At 45.9% G+C, this 26,920-nt stretch overlaps 3 protein-coding genes across 8 annotated transcripts in view; 2 read left to right on the top strand and 1 right to left on the bottom strand.

Moving 5' to 3' along the window:
- The first annotated feature begins 1,849 nt into the window (after positions 1-1,849).
- Positions 1,850-10,304, top strand: LOC110534444 (pre-mRNA-processing factor 19). 2 transcript variants are annotated; one of them, XM_036933576.2, is made up of 16 exons: positions 1,850-2,130; positions 2,455-2,604; positions 2,821-2,897; positions 2,986-3,127; positions 3,405-3,475; positions 3,708-3,776; positions 3,978-4,019; positions 4,227-4,301; positions 4,498-4,573; positions 4,801-4,910; positions 5,064-5,219; positions 5,362-5,431; positions 5,875-6,048; positions 8,574-8,656; positions 9,011-9,116; positions 9,404-10,304. In XM_036933576.2, exons 1-16 carry the CDS (start codon positions 2,112-2,114, stop codon positions 9,499-9,501), a joined length of 1,518 nt encoding a protein of 505 aa, XP_036789471.1. In that variant the 5' UTR covers positions 1,850-2,111; the 3' UTR covers positions 9,502-10,304. The 2 variants fall into 2 exon arrangements, with proteins under 2 accessions (XP_036789471.1, XP_090043522.1); XM_090187396.1 differs by lacking the exon at positions 1,850-2,130 and adding an exon at positions 2,149-2,206.
- Positions 10,305-13,630: 3,326 nt separating this feature from the next.
- Positions 13,631-24,987, top strand: tcirg1a (T cell immune regulator 1, ATPase H+ transporting V0 subunit a3a). Its single transcript, XM_090188551.1, has 11 exons — positions 13,631-13,762; positions 13,985-14,080; positions 14,677-14,741; positions 19,245-19,361; positions 19,825-19,918; positions 20,308-20,487; positions 21,621-21,719; positions 22,118-22,271; positions 22,366-22,505; positions 22,715-22,870; positions 24,934-24,987. Exons 1-11 carry the CDS (start codon positions 13,631-13,633, stop codon positions 24,985-24,987), a joined length of 1,287 nt encoding a protein of 428 aa, XP_090044677.1.
- The window catches only part of kdm2aa (lysine demethylase 2A a), a 22,193-nt gene continuing 19,465 nt past the window's right edge, over positions 24,193-26,920 (bottom strand). For all 5 annotated transcript variants that reach the window (XM_090187394.1, XM_021619305.3, XM_036933573.2 and 2 more), the window contains 3 exons: positions 26,766-26,912; positions 26,285-26,500; positions 24,193-26,109 (listed from right to left, as the gene is read on the bottom strand). In XM_090187394.1, the coding sequence (XP_090043520.1) occupies positions 25,928-26,109; positions 26,285-26,500; positions 26,766-26,912 (545 nt within the window). In that variant the 3' untranslated portion in view covers positions 24,193-25,927. The remainder of the gene's footprint in view (positions 26,110-26,284; positions 26,501-26,765; positions 26,913-26,920) is intronic.

Genomic DNA, 26,920 nt, shown 5'->3' with positions numbered 1-26,920 from the left:
CAATTCAACGGCTCAGACACAAGAGGCATGTGGCAGGGTCTACAGTCAATCACGGACTACAGGAAGAAACCCAGCCCAGTCACGGACCAGGATGTCTTGCTCCCAGGCAGACTAAATAACTTTTTTGCCCGCTTTGAGGACAATACAGTGCCACTGACACGGCCTGCAACGAAAACATGCGGTCTCTCCTTCACTGCAGCCGAGGTGAGTAAGACATTTAAACGTGTTAACCCTCGCAAGGCTGCAGGCCCAGATGGCATCCCCAGCCGCGCCCTCAGAGCATGCGCAGACCAGCTGGCCGGTGTGTTTACGGACATATTCAATCAATCCCTATACCAGTCTGCTGTTCCCACATGCTTCAAGAGGGCCACCATTGTTCCTGTTCCCAAGAAAGCTAAGGTAACTGAGCTAAATGACTACCGCCCCGTAGCACTCACATCCGTCATCATGAAGTGCTTTGAGAGACTAGTCAAGGACCATATCACCTCCACCCTACCTGACACCCTAGACCCACTCCAATTTGCTTACCGCCCAAATAGGTCCACAGACGATGCAATCTCAACCACACTGCACACTGCCCTAACCCATCTGGACAAGAGGAATACCTATGTGAGAATGCTGTTCATCGACTACAGCTCGGCATTCAACACCATAGTACCCTCCAAGCTCGTCATCAAGCTCGAGACCCTGGGTCTCGACCCCGCCCTGTGCAACTGGGTACTGGACTTCCTGACGGGCCGCCCCCAGGTGGTGAGGGTAGGCAACAACATCTCCTCCCCGCTGATCCTCAACACTGGGGCCCCACAAGGTTGCGTTCTGAGCCCTCTCCTGTACTCCCTGTTCACCCACGACTGCTTGGCCACGCACGCCTCCAACTCAATCATCAAGTTTGCGGACGACACAACAGTGGTAGGCTTGATTACCAACAACGATGAGACGGCCTACAGGGAGGAGGTGAGGGCCCTCGGAGTGTGGTGTCAGGAAAACAACCTCACACTCAACGTCAACAAAACTAAGGAGATGATTGTGGACTTCAGGAAACAGCAGAGGGAACACCCCCCTATCCACATCGATGGAACAGTAGTGGAGAGGGTAGCAAGTTTTAAGTTCCTCGGCATACACATCACAGACAAACTGAATTGGTCCACTCACACAGACAGCATCGTGAAGAAGGCGCAGCAGCGCCTCTTCAACCTCAGGAGGCTGAAGAAATTCGGCTTGTCACCAAAAGCACTCACAAACTTCTACAGATGCACAATCGAGAGCATCCTGGCTTATCATAAGGTACTCTACCTCAGGCGAGCAATACCTCAAGACTTCTTTAATATTAGGCATTGCGCACCAGCTGTTATTGACAAGAAGACACACGTACCAGGTTTTGATGCAGCTCGACAATATGCTCTTGATGTAGAACACTGTGAGGGCCCTCGAGAACAGGCCAAATTTCTTCAGTCTCCTGAGGTTGAAGAGTTGCTGTCGTGACTTCTTGACCACGGTGTCCGTGCTGTTTGACCGTTTCAGCTCATCGGAGTGCTGAGGAACATTATGTTTTTGACCGTCTCCATGGCAGACCTGTTGATGAGGAAGGGGGTGTGCCCAACCTGGTTTTATTTACAGTACTAGCCTTCTTGTCTAGACTATAAGTCTACTTCTTCTGAGTTGCCATGAATGGTGAAAGCAGATTCACACAAGTTTCAGCGCTGCCTTTGACACATCTCTTGTTGGTCCTTGTTATCCGGGATCTTTGGGGTGCCCTTACCCCCATTGAAGTTGACATTCAAAATGGTTAAGGTTTAGGGTACGAGTGTCCCAAGGATTTTGAATAGCACTATAGTTTGTTGGGGACCTCAGACTAGGGGCGGTGTCGGAGGACTCATGCTATCCCAGCATGCAATAGTCGGAGCTTCACCCGAAACGCGCAGCCGCGGACCAACGTGCGTGAATCCGGAAAGAAAAATTAACAAATTAAAATGTAATTTAGCCGGATTATTATTGTATTACAATCAACACAAAAAGAAGCAACAGTTGGATCCGAAGAACATTCATTTATCTGTACTGATACGGTGATCTTGGAGGGAACGAACGACCGAGAGTTTAGCTAGCTACTGAAAATGTCCCTGGTTTGTGCAAGTAAGTTCAAATGAATGAATGAATGAGTCGAGTTGCCCTTCCGGAACGTTAGCGGTACACAGACCGAAAATATCACGTATGTTTGTGTATAATAATGTCTCTAGAACCTTCCCTTATTATTGTCAGCATATGCATGTTATGCATTTCAATTAGCAAGCAACCCTTTTCAAGCATTGTGGATCAGCTTGACATCGGTGTTATATCTGCAAAGTACAATTAAACGGTAATGTGTCCTTCCATCTTCTGACTAGAGTTGCGTTTGCCGTATTTATATTGTAATTGCGGGCATGCACATTTACCCCTCTCGCTCTACCGTCCATCCAGTATCAAATGAGGTCCCGGAGCACCCGTGTGTGTCGCCGGTGTCTAACCAGGTGTTCGAGCGGCGGCTGATTGAGAAGTACATAGCTGAGAATGGAGCAGACCCTATGAATGGGCAGCCTCTGTCAGAGGAACAGCTGATAGACATTAAAGGTGAGGGATACATGGAGGAGAGTGTGTTCAGATCTGATGCTGAGCTGAAGTCAACACAGTAAGGGTAATCCATATGATTTGACTTCCAACTATTCCTGCATGGTGCCTGGTAATCTCTAGGCTAGAGTGTATTCTGCCACTTCAACAACAATGGTAACCCCACTAGTCAGGGGATATCTCACTACATTAAGCTATCTTTGTCTCCTCCTGCCTCAGTCTCTCACCCCATCAGACCCAAAGCTCCCTCATCCACTAGCATCCCAGCCATCCTCAAAGCTCTGCAGGACGAGTGGGTGAGTCCATGTATACTCGGCTACACTCCCCTTCGCTGTGTCTGAACTGAGACACACACACACTCTTCTAAAACGATCTCTCTCTTAGGATGCGGTGATGCTCCACAGTTTCACCTTGAGGCAGCAGCTGCAGACAACGCGTCAAGAACTAAGCCACGCCCTCTACCAGCACGACGCCGCCTGCAGGGTCATCGCCCGTCTCACCAAGGAGGTCACTGCCGCCAGAGAGGGTGAGAGATATATACATACGTAACCACAACACATTATGCACTTATATACACACACGCTTGTGTTCACACACACATTATGCACTTACATACACACACATGCTTGTACACTCAACACATGATTCTAACACACACACACACACACACAGTATTATAGACAGACACACAGGCAAGCATACTTGTACACACTCTTATGTTAATCTGGAAACAGCTTTGTTAGTGGCCATGGGGTGTCACTTCTCATTTCTCCTCTATGTTTTACCCTTCTCTCTCCCCGTAGCTCTGGCCACTCTGAAGCCACAGGCAGGATTGGTGGTGGCTCAGGCAGTCGCTTCCCAGCCCCATGTCACGGTCAGTGATTGGCTCAAAGCCCTCAGTCAATATTTTGAAATTTATAGTTAACTGGTTCGCATGAGCTCAGTCTGTTTCTTGATTGAAGTCTTCGGTCTAAGTGAGACCTGTGAAGTTGTAGTATCTATATGTTCATATAAAAATGATTTTTAACAGCTGACGCAAATACACATTTTCTAATAAGGAATGTACAATTCTCATTTTGTTATTGATTCTGTGTTTCATCTCACAGGCTGGAGGTGCAGGAGAGCCCATGGAGGTCAGTGAGCAGGTGGGAATGATACCAGAGATCATACAGAAGGTAAGAGATGTCCTCACATACATTCACATCCACAGTACAAGAGGAATGATACCACCCTGTTTTACTAGACTATCATGTGCGTTCATTGCAAATAGTACCATATAAGGCCGTGGTGTATCAAACCTTGAAATAACCAATCAACCATGCTGTCACACTACACAGCACAGTGTCCTATACTAAGATGTCCACCTCTCTCCACAGCTGCAAGACAAGGCCACGGTCCTGACCACGGAGAGAAAGAAGGTAACTATTCAAACGCCAAAGAAGAACCTACCTAATGTCCAACCAGTTGTCAGCTTAGTATAGGCTATGGGCTGTGTCTCCAATGGCGCCTTACTCCCTACATAGGGCACTACTTTTGAACGGGGGCCATAGGGTGACATTTGGGACATAGCCATACTAGGATACATTTTTGTCCACACTTCACCTCTACCGTCTCTCTTCCCACAGAGAGGAAAGACAGTTCCAGAAGAGCTGGTCCGAACGGAGGACCTCAGCAAGTACAGACAAGTCGCTACCCATGCTGTGAGTACGTGTGTGTGTGACCTCTAGCTATGGCTGATGTTGGAACACTTTATTCTCCAAACCTTGGGCAAGTTCAGAAAGGTTCCTCCCTGTTTCAGATCATTTTTCTTCCATTTCATTCCTACTGAACACAGCCCTAAATTATGTTTATGTATCTGTCTCTCTCTCTCTGTTTCTCTGTGTGTCTGTCTGTCAGGGTCTCCACAGTGCCAGTGTGCCTGGGATCCTGTCTCTGGACCTGTGTCCCTCCGACACCAACAAAGTGCTCACTGGTGAGACACACACACAGTCTACGGCCCATTGTAGATATACACACACATTGTTTCTGTGTGAATTCCATCAAAATGCTTCCTCCCTCCCTTGAGGAAACAAAAAATACTATGGCACACCCTACATTTTCCTATATAGTGCACTGCTCTTGACCAGAAGGCTGACGTTTGGGACGCAGACCCTGGCCAGACCCAGATACAACCCCTAACCTCTCTGTCTCCCTCTACAGGCGGGGCTGATAAGAACGTGGTGGTGTTTGATAAGAAGGAGGAGCAGATCATCGCAACCCTGAAAGGACATACCAAGAAGGTCACCTCTGTCATCTACCACCCCTCTCAGGTGAGACGCACACACTTCCTTTCCTTTTCTCTCCGTTGACATAGTCCGCAGCAATGTCTTGCACTGGAATTACTCTAGCTCTAATATCCCTTACCTCAACAATTTCTCTCTCTCCCCTTTCCCTCTTTGCGCACTCTCCTCCTCTCCCTCCAGTCGGTAGTGTTCTCAGCCTCTCCAGACAGCACTATCCGCGTGTGGTCCGTTACCGGGGGCAACTGTGTCCAGGTGGTGCGGGCTCACGAGGCGAGCGTCACCGGGCTCTCCCTCCACGCCACCGGAGACTACCTGCTCAGCTCCTCCGAGGATCAGGTAACATACACACACACACACACAAAACATATGTACACACACATGGATTTGGATGTCAAGAACATTATGTAAAGACTATTTTTATCTACTGTCTCCCCCTCTTTCTCTACTTTCTATCGCTTCCCTTTTCTCTCTCCGTCAGTACTGGGCCTTCTCTGACATCCAAACAGGTCGTGTTCTCACCAAGGTCACTGATGAGGCTGCAGGATGTGGTGAGTGCTTCTCTCTCCCGCTCTTTATTATTTTTATTGAGGAGATCGGAGTAAGTGAGTAGCCATGTCCAAGCCAGTACAGCCCATAGGGCAGGAGCATATATCCTGTTTCTGTGGTGTGAGACAGCTTGATGTATAGGTGCACACCAGGGGGGAGTGAAAGGGCAGTGGACTGGATTCGAACCATGGCGATTGTGGCAGCCCACCAAATAGTTTCCCACATATCAAGCCCCTTAAATGCCAGGTTGTCTTTCCTATGTAAATGGATAGACAAAAAAACAATAACATTTAATCAATCTCCCCCCCCTGTGAATTGACGGACCTAGTACCTAACTGGAGTAACTGAAATAAGACAGTATTTCCAACCACCCCGTCCCCTGTACTCTGAAAGCACACGGATACATTGCAAATACATGTTCTTTACACGTCCTGTACCCCTCCAGCTCTGACCTGTGCCCAGTTCCACCCTGACGGTCTGATCTTCGGGACAGGGACGGCCGACTCTCAGATCAAGATCTGGGACCTGAAGGAGCGCACCAACGTGGCCAACTTCCCTGGCCACATCGGCCCTGTCACCTCCATCGCCTTCTCTGAGAACGGATACTACCTGGCTACAGGTGAGATTGCTGTGTGTTTGTGAGAGAGAGGACTCTGTGTGTACGCACACGTGAGAGAGAAGATTAGCTTTGTGTGTGTGTCAGTCTCTGTTACACTCTCTCTGAGTGGGTGACTGTGTGTGAAGTTGTCTTTATTCCTTTGTGTAAACACTGTTAGACATTATTGCTCACCTCCAGTGGGGATTTTAACATGTACATCTTGGTGGGGCAAACTCCCCCTAATTTTTTGGGATACAGGTCAGAGAAGCCACAAAACAACACTAAACAATACATTAATTGCACTTTTGCGGTGACAAAATCTGCCCACAAACGGTTAGGGCCTACATAAATCTGTCTCAACAGCTGAGCTTTCTGTTCAGCACCATGGAGGGAATCCTTACCACCGCTACACCTGTCTATTAGCAGAGCCTTGTCTGGCAGCAAAACTACCTTTAAAAAAAAACATAACTGCAATGGCTGACTTGCTTAAACAAATGTGGCTACTACTGACAATTGAGATGTACAAACTATGGCATAAGGGGACGACGAGAGGATAAGAGTCAATCCGCAATTTTGATTAAGACATTAATGAGCGAGCTAGGACGGACGTAGTCAATATAACTATTTGTTCAGAACTTCTGAAATGTACACATGACAGAATTCAGAACATGGGCCGTTCTTAATGTTGTCCCTGTACACCAAGTCAGAACCGTAGGATAAATAAAGGGGGCATATAAGCAGACAATGCCATTTCTTACAATATTCAATTACATTTCTCTAAAACAGGCTATAGGCTACATGTGCACCAACAAGTCAGAACAGTAGGCTAAGTTAGGCATCACATTATTAAGGTGAGGCACATGGGCTACTAATAGCTTACTACACAACATACACTTAGTATTACTTTTTTGTCTACAGTATACATATCTCCCTGGAATATTACATCATTTATGCAGCAGCATACAATACATCTTTGGACTCAACTTGTTGAGCTGTGCTCACTTGAACAGGAAGGTGGCACGGTGTTCCTTTTTGTGGGAAAACATTCTCATTAGTCTAGCATTCTCTGGATTTATGGTGCTTTCGAGACACCTGGGAACTCTGGGGGGGAAAAAAGTTTAATCATGACGTCAGTGGTCTTCAGGTCGGAGCTCTATAAAGAGTTCCCGACTTGGAATTCCGAGTTGGATGACCTTTCAAAACATATTTTCCCAGTCAGAGTTCTTTTAACCCCCCCCCCCCCCCCCCAGAACTCCCAGTTGTCTTGATCTCACTGAAGTTTGGCAGAAGTCTTGCTGTATTGACATAGCCAATGTATTCAACCTTTTCTGGCTCATGGCCATGTGAATGTTTGACCTTTCAAGCTTGGAAAAGAGACTTTAAACCCAGACTTGGACCACACACCCACTCCACTGAATAGCAGGATAGTGATTCCTTGCAAACCACTCATTGTTGAATTAGCTATTTCCAAATTGTTGTGTAATGTTTATGGCCCATGAGCATCGATACGTTTTGTCTATGATTTCCCTTCATTTGACAAGCATTGAAAAGGATTTGCCAGTAGATTGTCGACTTGATTCATAATGACGACGGCTTGTCTATCTTGTTAGCTAAGATTTTGAAAGTATGATGTTGACATGATCAGTCATATCAAAGCTACGGTAGATTTAACGTAATTTTATCAGTGGCCAATGACCTTGAGCCTTCTTGGATGGGCACTTATAATGTAAATCTATGGCAGTACCCAAGGGGCTTGAATTTACAAGCTCTCCCTGTAGATTTTGTGGTGATGTAGTGTCCCCATGAGTGACAGAACACTGAGCCAATTGTGAATAAAAATATGATCACATTTATAGCAAAAATAAATGATTCAGTAGCTGTTTTCTAGGTATTTATGCCGTTTTGTTTCAGAGCTGGTAAATTAAATTCACAGAGTCAAAGAACTACAAATCCTATAACCTATCCCACCTTGTGTTGCAAAACTGCATGTGAAGAGCTGAGTTGAAAGATACATTTTTAGAAGCGCTGCACACAGGCATAAAAGTTTGTCTAATTTGCTTGAAATTAAAGTCTACTGAAGTGAGACTTTGTCCTTGTTTCTTGGTTATTTAGGTTGTTTTTTATTGTTCGAGTTTCAACTGCTAGGTAATAGAGGACAATGCATCTACTAGTCAGACTCTCAATGGCACAAACGTGACTTGAGTCACGTTACCATGGTAACCTCCACCTTAAAGGGGCAGGTGAACATTTATGCATCATCTGTGATATTTTGGTTAAAAGACTCTGGTCACAAATAAAATGTAACAATATACCACTACTTCTTACTAGTCCTACATTTATTGTTTTAGAAACATTACAAAGCATGCTCATCTGTTTTTTTTCATGTTTTGTTGGTGTAATTATTGCGAACCAAGATATTTTGGCTGGTTAAAAAAACATCTAGTGGCTGGTAGGTTATTTTTTTAATCTACTTGACACAGTGGCTGGTGGATCAAAAAGTAAATGTTTGGCCCTGCTCACCTCACCCTCCTCTCTCATGTCTCCAGGTGCACAGGACAGCTCAGTGAAGCTCTGGGATCTGAGGAAGCTGAAAAATTTCAAAACCATCACCCTGGACAACAACTATGAGGTAAGTAGTGCACGTCTGTAATGACCTCTATCCCCTACACTACTTTTGGCCAGAGCCACGTGCACGATCTAAGAAATCCGCTGCTATTTGAGAGACAGTCGTTGTAGACTGTACACTGGACATTCAGAAGCTAGTCGTGCTGCAATCTAGCCTGGTCCCACATCTGTTTGTGCTCTTGCCATCTCCATTTCCGTCACTGGCATGAAAATTCCATAAGGAGTTTGCAAGAGAACAGAAACCGACTGGCACCCAGGCTAGCAACGGTCTGCTCTGTATGAATACTGTAATCTCCTGGTACTGAACTACCCTGTAAATTTAGATAAATGATACGTGAGTCTCTTTCCTCTCCCTCAGGTGAAGTCCCTGGTGTTTGACCAGAGTGGGACGTACCTGGCTGTGGGTGGCACTGACATCAGGGTCTACATCTGTAAGCAGTGGTCCGAGGTCCTCAACTTCACAGGTAAGAGAATGCACTGTGTGTGTCATACTGCTAGAGATGCAATGGCGAGTGGTGATGAGTTAGCTTGGGACAGAAACAGTGGTCTAGAGGTGGGTCTTCAAAGTGCCTGGCTGGATGACTATAATAGCAAGTGTGTATATAGAGTACCCTATGAAATATTAACCTGAAATATATATTTCAGGTTTACTATTTTGTTTATCAGCACCTCCCCAACTTTATTTGGTGTGCGTCAACTCATGCTTTTGAGTTGATTTCAAGTCAAAACATTTTTGTTTTTCTTTACCCAGAACACACTGGGGTGGTGACAGGCGTGGCTTTCGGGGAGCACGCCCAGTTCCTCACCTCCACTGGAATGGACAGGAGCCTCAAGTTCTACAGCCTGTAACAACACGGATCATATGAGCAGAGTGATGGATGTCTCTGATTGGCTGGCCTCTCTGAGGTCACGCTGAGGATGTATGCATGGGAAGAGACTTTGGCTGTGTCCCAAATGGCACCCTAGGGAAAAGGATTCCATCTGGGACCCTGCAGCAGTTGATCAGAAGGGACATGCAGCTTGATTGGATAATAAACTGAGGCTAGAATGGATTTTTAACTGATATGCTCTTAATAATAAGGATCGGACCCTTTTTTTCAATTTTCGCCTAAAATTACCTCCCTAAATCTAACTGCCTGTAGTTCAGGAACTGAAGCAAGGATATGCATATTCTTGATACCATTTGAAAGGAAACACTTTTGAAGTTTATGGAAATGTGAAATTAATGTAAGAGAATATAACACATTAGATTTACAGAAGAATACACAAAAAAAACATCAGCTTTGAAATGCAAGAGAAAGGCCACAATGTATTATTGCAGTTTAGGTGCAATTTAGATTTTGGAGTGTATGTGCAAAGTTTTAGACTGATCCAATGAACCATTGCATTAATGTTCAAAATGTTGTATGAAGTCTGCCCAAATGTGCCTAGTTGGTCTATTGATACATTTTCGGTACATAACTGTGCACTCTTCTAAAACAATAGCATGGTATTCTTAGCTACTGTAAATTGGACAGTACAGTTAGATTAACAACCTGCCCAGGGACTGCAGTTGAAAATTAGCTGGCTGGCTAAAACCGGCACTTATACTGAAACGTTGATTAATGTGCACTGTCCCTGTAACAAATAAATAAACTCAAACAAGAATTCAAGCTTTCTGCCCATATCAGATATGTCTTTGTCCTGGGAAATGTTCTTGTTACTTACAAACTCATGCTAATCGCATTGTGGAGGGACACCAATCCCGTAGAGGTTTTAACAATGGTGAAACGGCGCATATCAGTTTGGATTCCAGGCTACTAGTATGCACCCAAAATATGTCATACAACAATCCTATTGTATATGGCTCATACTATGTTATTGTTGTATTTTACCTTTAACTAAATAAAGTTTATTTGTCACGTGCGCCGAACACAACAGGTGTAGTGAAATGCTTACTTACAGGCTCTAACCAATAGTGTGAAAAAAAAGTGTGTGTGTAGGTAAGTAAAGAAATAAAACAGTAAAACGACATTTGAAAATAAGAGGAGCAAGGCTATATACAGACACAGGTTAGTCAGGCTTATTGAGGTAGTGTGTACATGTAGGTATGGTTAAAGTGACTATGCATATATGATGAACAGAGTAGCAGTAGCATAAAAAGGGGTTGGTGGGTGGTGAGACACAATGCAGATAGCCCAGTTAGCCAATGTGCGGGAGCACTGGTTGGTCGGGCCAATTGAGGTAGTGTGTACATGAACATATAGTTAAAGTGACTAGGCAAGTCAGTTAAGAACAAACTCTTATTTACAATGACGGCCTAGGAACAGAGGGTTAACTGCCTTGTTCAGGGGCAGAACGACAGATTTTTACCTTGTCAGCTCCGGGGATTCGATCTAGCAACCTTTCGGTTATTGGCCCAACACTCTAACCACTGGGCCGAGAGCCAAGGTATGTGTCCCAAATGACACCTTATTCCCTATATAGTGCTGCACTACTTTTGAAATAGGCCCTGGTCAAAAGGTGTACACGATAAAGGGAATAGGGTGCCATTCAGGACTTGGGCATTGACTGAATCACACCAAGAGCCATACAAGCATATTGTAGACCATGTCCTTTCATCAATGTGTATATAGTACCTTGTAAGACCACCCATACCACACACACAAGGGAGCACAAACACAGAGGTGACTTCTGAGTGAACATTGTTGTTGTAGATATATACACTGCTCAAAACAAAGGGAACACTAAAATAACACATCCTAGATCTGAATGAATGAAATATTCTTATTAAATACTTTTTTCTTTACATAGTTGAATGTGCTGACAATGAAATCACACAAAAATGATCAATGGAAATCAAATGTATCAACCCATGGAGGTCTGGATTGACACTCAAAATTAAAGTGGAAAACCACACTACAGGCTGATCCAACTTTGATGTAATGTCCTTAAATTAAGTCAAAATGAGGCTCAGTAGTGTGTGTGGCCTCCACGTGCCTGTATGACCTCCCTACACCGCCTGGGCATGCTCCTGATGAGGTGGCGGATGGTCTCCTGAGGGATCTCCTCCCAGACCTGGACTAAAGCATCCGCCAACTCCTGGACAGTCTGTGGTTCAACGTGGCGTTGGTGGATGGAGCGAGACATGATGTCCCAGATGTGCTCAATTGGATTCAGGACTGGGGAATGGGCGGGCCAGTCCATAGCATCAATACCTTCCTCTTGCAGGAACTGCTGACACACTCCAGCCACATGAGGTCTAGCACGTGCTCAGTGTGAACCTGCTTTCATCTGTGAAGAGCACAGGGCGCCAGTGGCGAATTTGCCAATCTTGGTGTTCTCTGGCAAATGCCAAACGTCCTGCATGGTGTTGGGCTGTAAGCACAACCCCCACCTGGGACGTCGGGCCACCGTCGGGCCACCCTCACGGAGTCTGTTTCTGACCGTTTGAGCAGACACATGCACATTTGTGGCCTGCTGGAGGTCATTTTGCAGGGCTCTGGCAGTGCTCCTCCTGCTCCTCCTTGCACAAAGGCGGAGGTAGCGGTCCTGCTGCTGGGTTGTTGCCCTCCTACGGCCTCCTCCACGTCTCCTGATGTACTGGCCTGTCTCCTGGTAGCGCCTCCATGCTCTGGACACTAGAGAAGTGGTCTGTGATTACCACCTGCAGAACCACTCCTTTATTGGGGGTGTCTTGCTAATTGCCTATAATTTCCACCTGTTGTCTATTCTTTGTCAATCAGTGTTGCTTCCTAAGTGGACAGTTTGATTTCACAGAAGTGTTCCCTTTATTTTTTTTAGCAGTGTATATATTTTAGTCTTTACAGCTTGTGGATTTAATGCCTTCTATTCTCCATTTCCGCGTTTTAAAAAAAACGATCCATTATGTTTATTGTACAATGTGAATGATTTTGATTGGTTGGTAAGTGATGCCATTGATTTGATGAAATTCTAATATTTGTACATTTTTAAACCCTCGGTTTCATTTCACAGTTTTTTTCCTTATCTTTATTTCCTTATCCTATTGTCCTTCATTTCTCTCTTCATGAAATTCCTGTTTTATGCATTTTTCTTTTACACATCTTTTGCCAGGTGAAGACTTTGTTTGTTTTTTGGATCATCAATCAATAAACATCAAAATAACCCAATCCGCTCTCATTGTGTGGTCTGTTACATGCTTATTACACATGCCCTCTTGTTATACAACTCAATTACCGGTGTGTGAGAACACCACTGTCCCAAATAGGACGACAGTACCAGAACGGTTGGAGACATCACGTGAGTTTGATAGTGGAACAGTGTGACACAGAAGACAAAGGAAAAAAAACGACCTCAAATAGTTTCAGCCATCTTAACTTCGTTATCTAACGTGTATCTGTACTGTAGTCCCTTTGTTTACATCTCTGCAGAGTGCACGTTGCACCATCCCAATTGCTAGAGGGAGAAATGCTGGGATAACGTGCCCCACAGCTAACAGATCGCTATCCGGCGAGCTAGCTAGATAACGGTAAATTACAGAAGTTCATTTTCGTTTCACGTAGCTAGCTATCACCCTACGATGAAGACATGTCGATGAAATCTCCATTTGATGGGCATGTGTACAGTTATGCTAGCCAACGTCAGCTAGCTTCTCTTTATTAGCTAGGTTATTGCTAGATGTTTTGATGCTGATGACAGCTAGCCAGCTTAGCGTCTCCTACAGCAACGATTCGGGACATTGCTGCATGACTCAAAAGAGAGTAGTTAGCGAAATTGCCTTGTGGTGAGTAATTGTATCCTCCTAGCATCGTATCCCAGCTAGCTATGCTGAATCCGGTTAAACTTAAACTAGCTCATCACTGGCCCTAGGATTTCAGAGCTCTAGAGTCTAGTCCCAGCTTTGATGCACATGCCCTGTCTCTGCCATCTAGATGGTAGCAAGGTGAACAGGCCATGGCTCGGGTGGCTGAGGTCCTTGATGATCTTCTTGGCCTTCCTGTGACACCGGGTGCTGTAGATGTCCTGGAGGGCAGGCAGTGCGCCCCAGCGTCCTCTCCCCACCCCCAGCCCTCTGCCCTCCGCTCCCCAGCCCAGAGAACTCATGGCCATCGAGGAGGAGAGCGAGAGGCTGGCCAGGGAGCTACGAGAGGTGAAGACGGGGAGGTAGAGAAGCGAGGAGGGGGGAGGAAACGGGAGAGGAGTGAGGGGGAGAGAAGAGGGAAAGATACTGAGAAGGGGAGAGGCACTGTTTTTGCAATTTACACTACGGGACCATATACAACTGTATTCCAGGCTGTTTGTATTCCTTTCATTGTCTGGGCTATTCATACTCTGACCACTGTTCTGCTGTGCTGCTGTCTGATTGGTCCAGGTGTCCAGGAACAGAGACAGCCTGATGAACCAGCTGATCCAGCTCAGCCAATACAGAGGGATTTTGATCCAGACACAGTCCCTCACAGTCTCACAGGTATGAACTACAGATCCCACCATGGTCTCTAACCACCTCACAGCTATGAACTACAGATCCCGGCATGGTCTCAAACCAAGTCACAGGTATGAACTACAGATCCCGGCATGGTCTCAAACCACCTCACAGGTATGAACTACATATCCCAGTATTCTCTCTGCTGCTCTGGGGTCGGCCATTGTTGCACTCACACGCTCTTGGAATTATGAGTTTCCAATGTCAAAAACAATTCAAGTAAACCTCTTAAGTTATTTTCAAACGGGATGGGCTAAGTTTCCTAGGAACTCATGAACACAGCAGATGTGTATGGAAAAGCATAGATTTCTTTACCTGAAGCTTTCGTTCCCCTTTCATTCTGATGAAGGCCATTGACGGCCAAAACATCAGGATTTTACCTCGAATTAGATAAAGGATAAAGATTTGAATTTTAAGCGAGTGTTGCACCTATTCCTTCCAAACGTTCTTATAATTTTTGGTTGTACTTAGTCTCTCATTGGTTGAGCGCCTTGTACTTAGTCTCATTGGTTGAGCGCCTTGACTTAGTCTCTCATTGGTTGAGCGCCTTCTACTCTTCTCCTATCGCCCTCTCCCGTCAGGCTCCGCCTCCCTCTTCTCTGGAGACTGCCGCCTTACTGGACAACAGACAAGACATCAGGCTGAGGTGACAGGTGGCATGTATATCAGAGGAGGCTGGTGGGATGAGCTATAGGAGGACAGGCTCATTGTAAAGACTGGAATGGAATTAATTGAACGGTATCAAACATATAGAAACCACGTTTGACTCCGTTCCTTGAATTCCATTCCAGCCATTACAATGAGTCCGTCCTCATATAGCTCCTCTCACCAGCCTTCTCTGATATCAATGGCTTCATTGTCAATGGCCGCGTCTCAAGTAGCACCCTGTTTCCTATACAGTGGTCTGGCTCTGGTCACAAGTAATGCACTATAAAGGCAATTGGGGGCCATAGGGTGCCATTTAGGAAGAACACAATATCAATGGACTTTCCCTACTGGCATGACAAGCAGCTGTCATATAGTTTGCATTGCAATATATAAAAGATAATATGTGATAAGCGATAGTGGTTGCGTCCCAAGTGGCATCCTATTCCCTAAAGGCCCTGGTCAAAACAAGTACACTATATACAGGGGCGGCAGGTAGTCTAGTGGTTAGAGCGTTGGACTAGTAACTGAAAGGTTGCTAGATCGAATCCCTAAGCTGACAAGGTAAAAATTTGTCGTTCTGCCCCTGAACAAGGCAGTTAACCCACTGTTCCCTGTTTTTTTACATTTTAATTTAACCAGGTAGGCTAGTTGAGAACAAGTTCTCATTTACAACTGCGACCTGGCCAAGATAAAGCATAGCAATTCGACACATACAACAACACAGAGTTACACATGGAATAAACATAACATAGTCAATAATACAGTAGAACAAAAGAAAACAAAAAGTATATATACAGAGAGTGCAAATGAGGTAAGATAAGGGAGTTAAGGCAATAAATCGGCCATGGTGGCGAAGTAATTACAATATAGCAATTAAACATTGGAATGGTAGATGTGCAGAAGATGAATGTGCAAGTAGGGATACTGGGGTGCAAAGTAGCAAGATAAATAAATAAATACAGTATGGGGATGAGGTAGGTAGATAGATGGGCTGTTTACAGATGGGCTATGTACAGGTGCAGTGATCTGTGAGCTGCTCTGACAGCTGGTTCTTAAAGCTAGTGAGGGATCTCTGAAGCTGAAGGAAAGACGACCAAAGGAGGAATTGCCTTTGGGGTGACCAGTGAGATATACCTGCTGGAGCGCGTGCTACAAGTGGGTGCTGTTATGGTAACCAGTGAGCTGAGATAAGGCGGGGCTTTACCTAGCAGAGACTTGTAGATAACCTGTAGCCAGTGGGTTTGGCGACGAGTATGAAGCGAGGGCCAACCAACGAGAGCGTACAGGTCGCAATGGTGGGTAGTGTATGAGGCTTTGGTGACAAAACGGATGGCACTGTGATAGACTGCATCCATTTGTTGAGTAGGGTGTTTGAGGCTATTTTATACATGACATCAACGAAGTCGAGGATCGGTAGGATGGCCAGTTTTACGAGGGTATGTTTTAGTGAAGGATGCTTTGTTGCGATATAGGAAGCCGATTCTAGATGTAATTTTGGATTGGAGATGCTTAATGTGAGTCTGGAAGGAGAGTTTGCAGTCTAACCAGACACCTAGGTATTTGTAGTTGTCCCCGTATTTAAGTCAGAGCCGTCCAGAGTAGTGATGCTGGACGGGCGAGCAGGTGCTGGCAGTGATCGATTGAATAGCATGCATTTAGTTTTACTTGCGTTTAAGAGCAGTTGGAGGCCACGGAAGGAGAGTTGTATGGCATTGAAGCTCGTCTGGAAGTTAGTTAACACAGTGTCCAAAGAGGGGCCAGAAGTATACAGAATGGTGTCGTATGCGTAGAGGTGGATCAGAGAATCACCAGTAGCAAGAGCAACATCATTGATGTATACAGAGAAGAGAGTCGGCCCGAGAATTGAACCTTGTGGCACCTCCATAGAGACTGCCAGAGGTCCGGACAACAGGCCCTCCAATTTGACACACTGAACTCTATCAGAGAAGTAGTTGGTAAACCAGGCGAGACAATCATTTGAGAAACCAAGGCTGTCGAGTCTGCCAATAAGAATGTGGTGATTGACAGAGTCGAAAGCCTTGGCCAGGTCGATGAATACGGCTGCACAGTAATGTCTCTTATCGATGGCGGTTATGATGTCGTTTAGGACCTTGAGCGTGGCTGAGGTGCACCCATGACCAGCTCGGAAACCAGAATGCATAGCGGAGAAGGTACGGTGGGGTTCGAAATGGTCGGTAATCTGTTTGTTAACTTTCGAAGACCTTAGAAAGACAGGGTAGGATCGATATAGGTCTGTAGCAGTTTGGGTCTAGAGTGGGGATGACCGCGGCAGCTTTCCAATCTTTGGGAATCTCCGACAATACAAAAGAGAGGTTGAACAGGCTAGTAATAGGGGTTGCAACAATTTTGGCAGATCATTTTAGAAAGAGAGGGTCCAGATTGTCTAGCCCGGCTGATTTGTAGGGGTCCAGATTTTGCAGCTCTTTCAGAACATCAGCTATCTGGATTTGGGTGAAGGAGAACTGGTGGGGGCTTTGGCGGGTTGCTGTGGAGGGTGCTGGGCAGTTGACCAAGGTAGGGGTAGCCAGGTGGAAAGCATGGCCAGCCGTAGAGAAATGCTTATTGAAATTCTCAATTATAGTGGATTTATCAGTGGTGACAGTGTTTTCTAGCCTCAGAGCAGTGGGCAGCTGGGAGGAGGTGCTCTTATTCTCCATGGACTTTACAGTGTCCCAGAACATTTTTGAGTTAGTACTACAGGATGCAAATTTCTGTTTGAAAAAGCTAGCCTTAGCTTTCCTATCTGCCTGTGTATATTTGTTCCTAACTTCCCCGAAAAGTTGCATATCACGGGGGCTATTCAATGCTAATACAGAACGCCACAGGAGGTTTTTGTGCTGGTCAAGGGCAGACAGGTCTGGAGTGAATATCCAGATATATCCTATATCTGTTCCTAGTTGTTTTTTTTAATTGAATGGGGCATGCTTATTTAAGATGGTGAGGAAGGCACTTTTATAGAATAGCCAGGCATCATCTACTGACGGGATGAGGCCAATGTCATTCCAGGATAGGTTGATTAGAAAGGCCTGCTCGCAGAAGTGTTTTAGGGAGCGTTTGACAGGGATGAGGGGTGGTCGTTTGGTCGCAGACCCATTACGGATGCAGGCAATGAGGCATTGATCGCTGAGATCTTGATTGAAAACAGCAGAGGTGTATTTGAAGGGTGAGTTAGTTAGGATGACATCTATGAGGGTGCCCGTGTGTATGGATTTGGGGTTCTACCTGGTAGGTTCATTGATAATTTGTGTGAGATTGAGGGCATCAAGCTTAGATTGTAGGATGGCCGGGGTGTTAAGCATGTCCCAGTTTAGGTCACCTAGTAGCACGAGCTCAGAAGATAGATGGGGGGCAATCAATTCACATATGGTATCGAGGGCACAGCTGGGGGCAGAGGGAGGTCTATAGCAAGCGGCAACAGTGAGAGGCAAATTTTTAGAATTAGAAGCTCAAATTGTTTGGGTACAGACTTGGATAGTAATACAGAACTCTGCAGGCTATCTTTGCAGTAGATTGCAACACCGCCCCCTTTGGCAGTTCTATCTTGGCGGAAAATGTTATAGTTAGCGATGGAGATTTCAGGGTTTTTGGTGGTTTTCCTAAGCCAGGATTCAGACACGGATAAGACATCCGGGTTGGCAGAGTGTGCTAAAGCAGTGAGTAAAACAAACTTAGGGAGCAGGCTTCTAATGTTCACATGCATGAAACCAAGGCTTTTGTGGTTACTGAAGTCAACAAATGAGAGCACCTGGGGAGTGGGAGTGGAGCTAGGCACTACAGGACCTGGATTAACCTCTACATCACCAGAGGAACAGAGGAGAAGTAGGATAAGGGTACAGCTAAAGGCTATACGAACTGGGTGTCTAGCACGTTCGGAACAGAGAGTAAAAGGAGCAGGTTTCTGGGCATGATAGATTCATAGATTCAAGGCATAATGTACAGACAAAGGTAAGGTAGGATGTGAGTACATTGGAGGTAAACCTAGACATTGAGTAATGATGAGAGAGATATAGTCTCTAGAGACGTTTAAACCAGGTGATGTCATCGCATATGTAGAAGGTGGAACAACATGGTTGGTTAAGGTTGGTGACGGTATGCCGTCCTTGTAAATAAGAATTAGTTCTTAACTGACTTGCCTAGTTAAATAAAATGTTACATATAGGGAATAGGGTGCCATTTGGGACACTACCAGTCAAGAAGAGAAAAAATGAAAGATATTTGGTCACACTTTATTTGGATAGTCCGGATTTTCAATCTGTAGATGGTCATACTATCAACAAACTATCAGTTGAGGAGCAACTGCTTGCTACGGTTAGGTTAAGGGTTAAAGTTAGGGTTAGAGTAAGGGTTAAGGTTAGGTTTAGAATAAGGGTTAGAAGATAGCTGGTTGAAATGTTACTGATAGTCTGTAGACAGATGGACTATCCAAATTAGGTGTTACCTGATATTTTCCCTCACTTGTCTTCTTCCGCCTCCTTCCCAGTTTTGTGTCTGGCGTGGTCCACCCGTGGAAGGTTCCGTCGTTTGAGCGGCTGCTATGGCGAGCGTGCCGCGGTTACATCATCGTCGACTTCAGGGAGATGGACGAGAGCCTGAAACGGTAAGAAATGAAAGGGGGGAGATAAGACGGATGAATGCAAGGAGGGAGGGAAATAAGGAATAAAGATGGACGAGTAAAGGAAATAATGCTGGAGGATCATATTATTATGAGTGTTCCGTTATGAAGATTGGATGTATTTCCCTTGCCTGACAATAAGCAAAAATATGTTTTTTTCCCCCTTCTAAATCCCACTTCTTTACTTCATTCTTTGCGATCAATCACAGGGCGAGATGGTCCAGTGGACAGTCTTCCGCATCTCTTTCTGGGGCGAGCAGATTGGACAGAAAGTCAAGAAGATCTGTGATTGGTTAGTGAGAGCAGGTCCAAAGCTTAACAATTTTCAGTTCCATGTTGTTGGAATGTTGAATCTAATCTAATGATTCTTGGTCTCCTTTTTTTTCTTACCCCTTCTTTATCGCTCTCTCTCTTTCTCTCTTTCTTTCCTCTCCTGTCCCTCTCTCAGTTTCCACACCCACACCTTTGACTACCCAGAGGGCACAACGGAGAGAGAGCAGATTCTGCACGGGCTGCAGGGAAGGATAGTAGACATCAAAACGGTAAGAAAAGGGAGAGATGGAGAGATTGAGAGAGAGAGAGATGGACAGAGACTAACAGATCATTTTGAGCTGGAACAGTCATTATCTCTCAGTTTTCCGTGTCTCCGTCAGTCGTCAACAATGTTGGGTGGATATCAGGCTACACCTGCTCTATCTGTTCTACTTCTATGGCACCACCCAGGTTTGTTAACCCCTTTCTTCTCTCCATGATTTATTTCAGGTCTCCCAGACAGGAGGTTCTGCCCCAGTGGAAGGTGTTCTGTCCATATCACTAGAATGGTTCTCGTTCTATTTCTATGAATTCTATGTATACTGTGTTTATTAAACCCCTTCCTTCCCTCCATGGTTTCCCTCAGGTCCTCTCCCAGACGGAACATTACCTGCAGTAGCTGCTGTGTCGCTCGGTGGCCCTGCTGCCCCAGTGGAAGGTGCGGGTCCAGAAGTGTAAGGCCGTCCAGGCCGTGCTCAACCTCTGCAGCCCCTCCGTCACTGACAAGTGTCTGATCGCTGAGGCCTGGTGTCCCGTCAGCAAGCTGCTACTGCTGCAGAGCGCCCTAATAGAGGGAACGGTGAGAGAGGAGGAGGAGGGAGGGGAGGAGATAGAGAAGCCACCAGTTGCCCCTCCCTACTCTCTCTTTCTCTTTTTCTTTCTTTTGTAGGCCCTCGGATCAATTTCCAAAAACATTTGTTTTTTTAGGAACTCAGTCTGGGTCTCAACTTACTGTTGCGAGTTAGAATAGTAGAATATACAAGGTGCAATTTCTAAATTTGATTATGCATCCGCAGTTTTTGTCTTCTTATTTCAGTCACTGACAGTCACTCAATTATTCCTGTCAGCTCATAATTTTGGCTGCATACCGACTGCGCACGCAGGGCACTTGCCCAGGGGCCCTGACTTCAAGGGGGCCCACATAGATTTTGTTTGTCCCTCTCACTCAGATATCATATTAAGGCATGTCATAAGTCATGTCAAAATGTGCAGAATTGCACGAAAATTGCTTAAAACTGCACAAATGTATCTCCACTCCATTGCAAAATGGGTAGAATTGTATGAAATCGGTTATAGAATTGCTACATTTTCTCTCCACCCCATGGCAAAATTTGTAAAATTGCAGAAAACTTGCTTTAAAACTGCAACATTTGCTAAATGTGTAGAACTTTAAAATGTAAATTTCTCTCTCCACTGTCAAAACTAAATCTCGCTTAGGGCCCACAAAAGGCTAGGGCCAGCCCTGATTAATGGTAAAATGTTTTTAGTTAAGATAATTATGTATACTGGCCAAAAATATGTGTGGGTCCCAATTTTCATGAGCTGAAATAAAAAAAATCCAGAAATGTTCGATACACACAAAAATCTTATTTCTCGAAAATTGGTTTATATCCCTGTTAGTGAGCATTTCTCATTGCCAAGATAATCCATCCACCTGACAGGTGTGGCATATCAAGAAGATGATTAAATAGCATGATCATTACACAGGTGCACCTTGTGCTGGGGGACAATAAATGACCACTCTTAAATGTGCAGATTTGTCACACAACACAATGCCACAGATGTCTCAAGTTTTGAGGGAGCGTGCAATTGGCATGCTGACAACAGGAATGTCCAGCACAGCTGTTGCCAGAGAATTGAATGTTAATTTCTCTACAATAAGCCACCTCCAATGTGCTCATCGTCCTCACCAGGGTCTTGACCTGACTGCAGTTTGGCATTGTAACCGACTCCAGCGTGAAAATGCTCACCTTCGATGGCCACTGGCACGCTGGGGAAGTGTGGTCTTCACGGATGAATCCCGGTGGCATCGTGTGCGAGAGCAATTTGCTGATGTCAACGTTGTGAACAGAGTGCCCCATGTTGGCGGTGGGGTTATGGTATGGGAAGGCATAAGCTACGGACAACGAACACAATTGCATTTTACAAATGGTTATTTGAATGCACAGAGATACCATGACGAGATCCTGAGAGCCATTGTCGTGCCATTCATCCTCCATCACCTCATGTTTCAGCATGATAATGCATGGCCCCATGTTGCAAGGATCTGTACACAATTCCTGGAAGCTAAAAATGTTGACCCCGCTGACCCTGGTGCTAGAGGGGTTACCCAGCTGGATGTTGAATGTTTGAAGGGGTAAGGGACTATAAAACGTTTGGGAACCACTGCTTTAGGCAATAACAGGTATAATTCTCTCTCTCTCCCCCAGAGGAAGAACGATAGTGGTGTGGACTCACTCTATAACCGCCTCCCGGACCCAAGCACCCCTCCTCCCACCCTCTTCCACACCAACTCCTTCACAGCCGGCTTCCAGAGCATCGTAGATGCATACGGTGTTGCCAGATACAGAGAGGTCAACCCAGGTATACACACACACCAGCAAACTAAACAGGCATCCCCCAACTCTGTCAACCCTAACTATTTCTCTGTATGATTTTTGTGTTTGTCCGTCCGTAGCGGTGTACACCATTATCACCTTCCCCTTCCTGTTTGCGGTGATGTTTGGGGACGTGGGCCACGGCCTCCTCATGACCATGGCCGCTCTCTGGATGGTGCTGCAGGAGAGAGACCTCAAACTCAGGACCAACGACAACGAGGTACACACACCTTACCACTCTCCTCGTGGATGGTACTACAGGAGAAAGACCAGAGGACTGGAGCTGATGCTAGAGCCTCTTCCCGGGAAGAGGAAATGAGTGAAATGTGTGTTGGAAAATTAAGTATTTCAACTGGCCCAGCCACACACACTGTACCCCTCTTGACCTCATCCAATTGAAGAGCATCTCTCTCCCCCCTCCTCTCCCAGATCTGCCAGATGATGTTTGGTGGTCGGTATCTGATTCTGCTGATGGGTCTTTTCTCTATCTACACTGGAGCTGTGTACAACGAGTGTTTCAGTAGAGGCCTCAGCCCCTTCCCCTCGGGATGGCGCCTGCAACCTGTTCCAACACTACAACTGAAGGTAAATGGATACACACACCTACAGTACCAGTCAAACGTTTGGACACACCAACTCATTCCAGGGTTTTTCTTTACTTGTTCTATTTTCTACATTGTGGAATAATAGTGACGACGTCAGAACGATGACATTACACATATGGGATCATGTAGTAACCAAAAAAGTGTTAAACAAATCAAACTATATTTTATATTAGAAGTAGCCACCCTTTGCCTTGATGACAGCTTTGCACACTCTTGGCATTCTCTCAACCAGTTTCATGAGGTAGTCACCTGGAATGCACTTCAATTAACGTGTGCCTTGTTCATTTGTGGCATTTCTTTCCTTAATGCGTTTGAGCCAATCAGTAGTGTTGTGACATGGTAGGGGTGGTATACAGAAGATAGTCCTATTTGGTAAAAGACCAAGTCCATATTATGGCAAGAACAGCTTAAATAAGCAAAGAGGTCGGCCAATCCGGAAAATTTGAAGAACTTTGGAAGTTTCTTCAAGTGCAGTCGCAAAAACCATCAAGCGCTATGATGAAACTGGCTCTCATGAGGACCGCCACAAGAAAGGAAGACCCAGAGTTACCTCTGCTGCAGAGGATAAGTTCATTTGAGTTACCAGCCTCAGAAATTGCAGCCCAAATAAATGCTTCAGAGTTCAAGTAACAGACAGACACATTTCAACATTAACTGTTCAGAGGAGACTGTGAATCAGGCCTTAATGGTCAAATTGCTGCAAAGAAACCACTACTAAAGGACACCAATAATAAGAAGATACTTGCTTGGACCAAGAAGCACGAGCAATGGACATTAGACCGGTGGAAATCTGTCCTTTGGTCTGATGAGTCCAAGTTTGAGATTTTTGGTTCCAACCGCCGTGTCTTTGTGAGACGCAGTGTAGGTGAACGGATGATCTCAGCATGTGTGATTCCCACTGTGAAGCATGGAGGTGGTGGTGTGATGGTGTTTTGCTGGTGACATGGGCAGTGATTTATTTAGAATTCAAGACACACTTAACCAGCATGGCTACCACAGCATTCTACAGCGATATCCCATCTGGTTTGTGCTTAGTGCGACTATCATTTGTTTTTCAACAGGACAATGACCCAACACACCTCCAGGCTGTGTAAGGGTTTTATTATTTATTTTGATTTGTTTAACACTTTTTTGGTTACTACATGATTCCATGTGTCACGTCTTCACTATTATTCTACATTGTAGAAAATAGTAAAAATTAAGAAAAAACCTTGAATGAGTAGGTGTGTCCAAACTTTTGACTGGCAATGTACTTGGCAACTGACCTCAACATAATTTCAATCAAGACGTGCGCACACACTATTCATTTCAGATTTTTGTTTTAATTTTCTTTTTCTTGCAAAAACCACAAATTAAGAGAATTTCTGCAAAACATTTCAGAAAATAATTATATAATTGATTGCAATGCTACAGGCACATTACAGTCCCATTGAGCAACTGCAGTAGGGCAACCAAAACAATTCACCAAGACCACGTCCCAAATGGTACCCTATTCCCTATATAATTTTCAAAAGTAGTGCACTATATTGGGTCTAGGGTGACATTTGCGACGCACCCAACCCAAGAGCCTTCCGGTTCAACATTATTAACAATAACATTATGGGGGACCGAGACGGAGGGATGAACAAAACATTACACATGTAAAAAGACAAAGGAAAGACATTAAAATGACAGGAGGAAAATAGTCTCAAATGAGGGAATTCAAAGAAGAAAAGTTAAGACCTGTAGTGGCTGGTAGTGAGAAATGAGTCAAGTAAAACTGAAGAGAAACAATGTATTCGTCCCAAATAGCACCCTATTCCATATATAGAGTACTACCTTTGACCAGGGCTCTGTAGTAGTGTACTATGAGGAACAGGGTACCGTTTTGGATGTAACTAATGAGAGATACAGTACGTTTTTTATCCAACAAAACGCATGGCTGTAAGCGTAAGGAACAGAGGTGAGGATGGCGCGAAAAGAAGAGAGCTGAAACAATGAGAGCCGAAATGGGGGGGGGTTCCAGGAACCCGTTGGCACTAATTTGCATTTCATCATCATCAGTACCGACTCGGTTTCCCCAAGGAGTCCGTGGAAGTGTTGGACAGTGTGGCATAGAGTCTGGACCTAGTGGGACACACCAGTCATGTCTGGGTCTTCCCCAGTCCCCTTCCCTCTCAACCCCTCCTGAAACCTAAACCCTGATTCACTCCACTTCATGTAGACCATGTCGCACAAAAACCCACATTCAATCCATAGGGTTTCCATTTTCTTTGTTCAACCTTTTTTCTCCCCAATTTCGTGGTATCCAATTGGTAGTTTACAGTCTTGTCTCATCGCTGCAACTCCCGTACGGACTCGGGAGAGGCGAAGGTCGCGCGTCCTCAGAAACACAACCCAACCAAGCCGCACTGCTTCTCGACACAATGCCCGCTTAACCCGGAAGCCAGCCGCACCAATGTGTCGGAGGAAACACCGTACACCTGGCGACCGTCTCAGCGTGCATTGTGCCCGGCCCGCCACAGGAGTCGCTAGTGCGTGATGGGACAAGGACATCATGGCCAAACCCTCCCCTAACCCGGACGACGACGCTGGGCCAATTTTGCGCCGCCTCATGGGTCTCCCGGTCACGTCCAGCTGCGACTGAGCCTGGACTTGAACCAGAATCTCTAGTGGCACGTCCAGTGCCTTAGACCATTGCACCACTCGGGAGGCCCAGGGTTCCCATTTTCAGCCCTGTTGCGTGAACAACACTAGCAAGTGTCTGTGCTATCCATATCATTCCTAAACCTCCTAATAAACATGATGCTGCAACAGCACATTCTCCCCTCTCCTTACACATCTCTTCATCCTCCCCTCTTCATCCTCCCCTCTCTTCCCAAGTGAGGAGTGGGAATGTCTTTTCGCTTTTGTTTTTAGCTCGCCCTCCTTTTTTTGGGGCGCTTGTTCTCCTTTTCGGGGGAGGGGTGTTGGCTGCTCCCCATCTCTCCCCCCTGCCTGGCTGGCTGGCACGGGGTCACTATGTGCCCCTTGCGTAGGAGTAAGAACGCGGTGAGTTTTACGATATCCTCTGAATGAGTTTCTCCTCCGTCATACAGAACAGGACGCAGTGAGAGAGGTCCGAGATGAAGCCCTCACAGCCCCGCAGCGTCACACCTTTGCAGCCCCGCAGGTCCAGCAGCGCCAGGCCAGACGCCCTCTTCAGGTACGCCAGACAGCCGTCCGTCAGCTTGTTACAACCTGGGGGAGGAGGGGGAAGGAGGGCTGAGACAGAGGTGTACAACCTGTATGAAGGAAATGAGTGTGTGTGTGTGTGTGTACTTGCGAGAGTGATCTCAGCCATTGCAAATTTGCATGTGGGTTGTGTGTACCTTCAAGGTTCATCTCTACGCATTCCATGGGTGTGCGTGCCTACCTGCGAGGTTGATCTCCGTGAGCGTGTTGCGTGTGTTTGTGCCGGCGGCGGTGAGCAGGCAGATGGATTGGTCCGTGAGGTCCCTGCAGTGGGCCAGGTCCAGCCGCTCTAGCAGGGGCATGTGACGGAGAATCAGCCTCAGGGTGGAGTCACTGATGTCCAGGCCGGCTAGACGCAGCGCCACACAGCCACGCAGCCGAGACCGACTGTCACAACCTTCAGGGAGAGAGGGGTTAGATGCGTTCAGTACCGTCACACACCCACCCCATTCAATATAAAATACTTACTCACCAAACCCAACCACCTAAAAACGCTAGATTCATTCATCATAGGGGAGGTGAAGCAGCTACATAATTCCTCAAACTACTATAGTCAAACACACACGGCACCAGTGGCCTGCTGCAGTCATAACGGCCTGTAGGAAAAGGAGAGAGGTTTAACTCCCAACACCCCTGTTAGTCTGTCAGTATTGACGAGTGACCTGGTGGTATGACCAGGTCCCTGATCTGGGTGTCTTTGACGCCCTCTGCCCAGCGCAGGTCCAGGGTACGGAGGCACGGCAGGCTGGGGGTGGACAGGGCTGACATGGACGACCAGGAGCAACCTGCTATCATCAACTCCTTCAGGCCTGAGAGA

The sequence above is a fragment of the Oncorhynchus mykiss genome, chromosome 10 (assembly GCF_057628025.1).
Source record: "Oncorhynchus mykiss isolate SJ-2025 chromosome 10, ASM5762802v1, whole genome shotgun sequence".
Lineage (NCBI taxonomy): Eukaryota > Metazoa > Chordata > Actinopteri > Salmoniformes > Salmonidae > Oncorhynchus > Oncorhynchus mykiss.
This window is presented reverse-complemented; position numbering and strand designations above follow the sequence as displayed.

Excerpts from the sequence above, each read along its gene's own strand:
- LOC110534444 (XM_090187396.1), top strand. The coding sequence starts at position 2,149 with ATGAATGAGTCGAGTTGCCCTTCCGGAACGTTAGCGGTACACAGACCG. Across the intron at positions 6,049-8,573 it reads CGGATACTACCTGGCTACAG|GTGCACAGGACAGCTCAGTG; the intron begins GTGAGATTGCTG and ends TCATGTCTCCAG. Across the intron at positions 9,117-9,403 it reads CGAGGTCCTCAACTTCACAG|AACACACTGGGGTGGTGACA; the intron begins GTAAGAGAATGC and ends TTCTTTACCCAG.
- tcirg1a (XM_090188551.1), top strand. The coding sequence starts at position 13,631 with ATGTCCTGGAGGGCAGGCAGTGCGCCCCAGCGTCCTCTCCCCACCCCC. Across the intron at positions 22,506-22,714 it reads TCAGGACCAACGACAACGAG|ATCTGCCAGATGATGTTTGG; the intron begins GTACACACACCT and ends CTCCTCTCCCAG. Across the intron at positions 22,871-24,933 it reads TTCCAACACTACAACTGAAG|TACCGACTCGGTTTCCCCAA; the intron begins GTAAATGGATAC and ends CATCATCATCAG.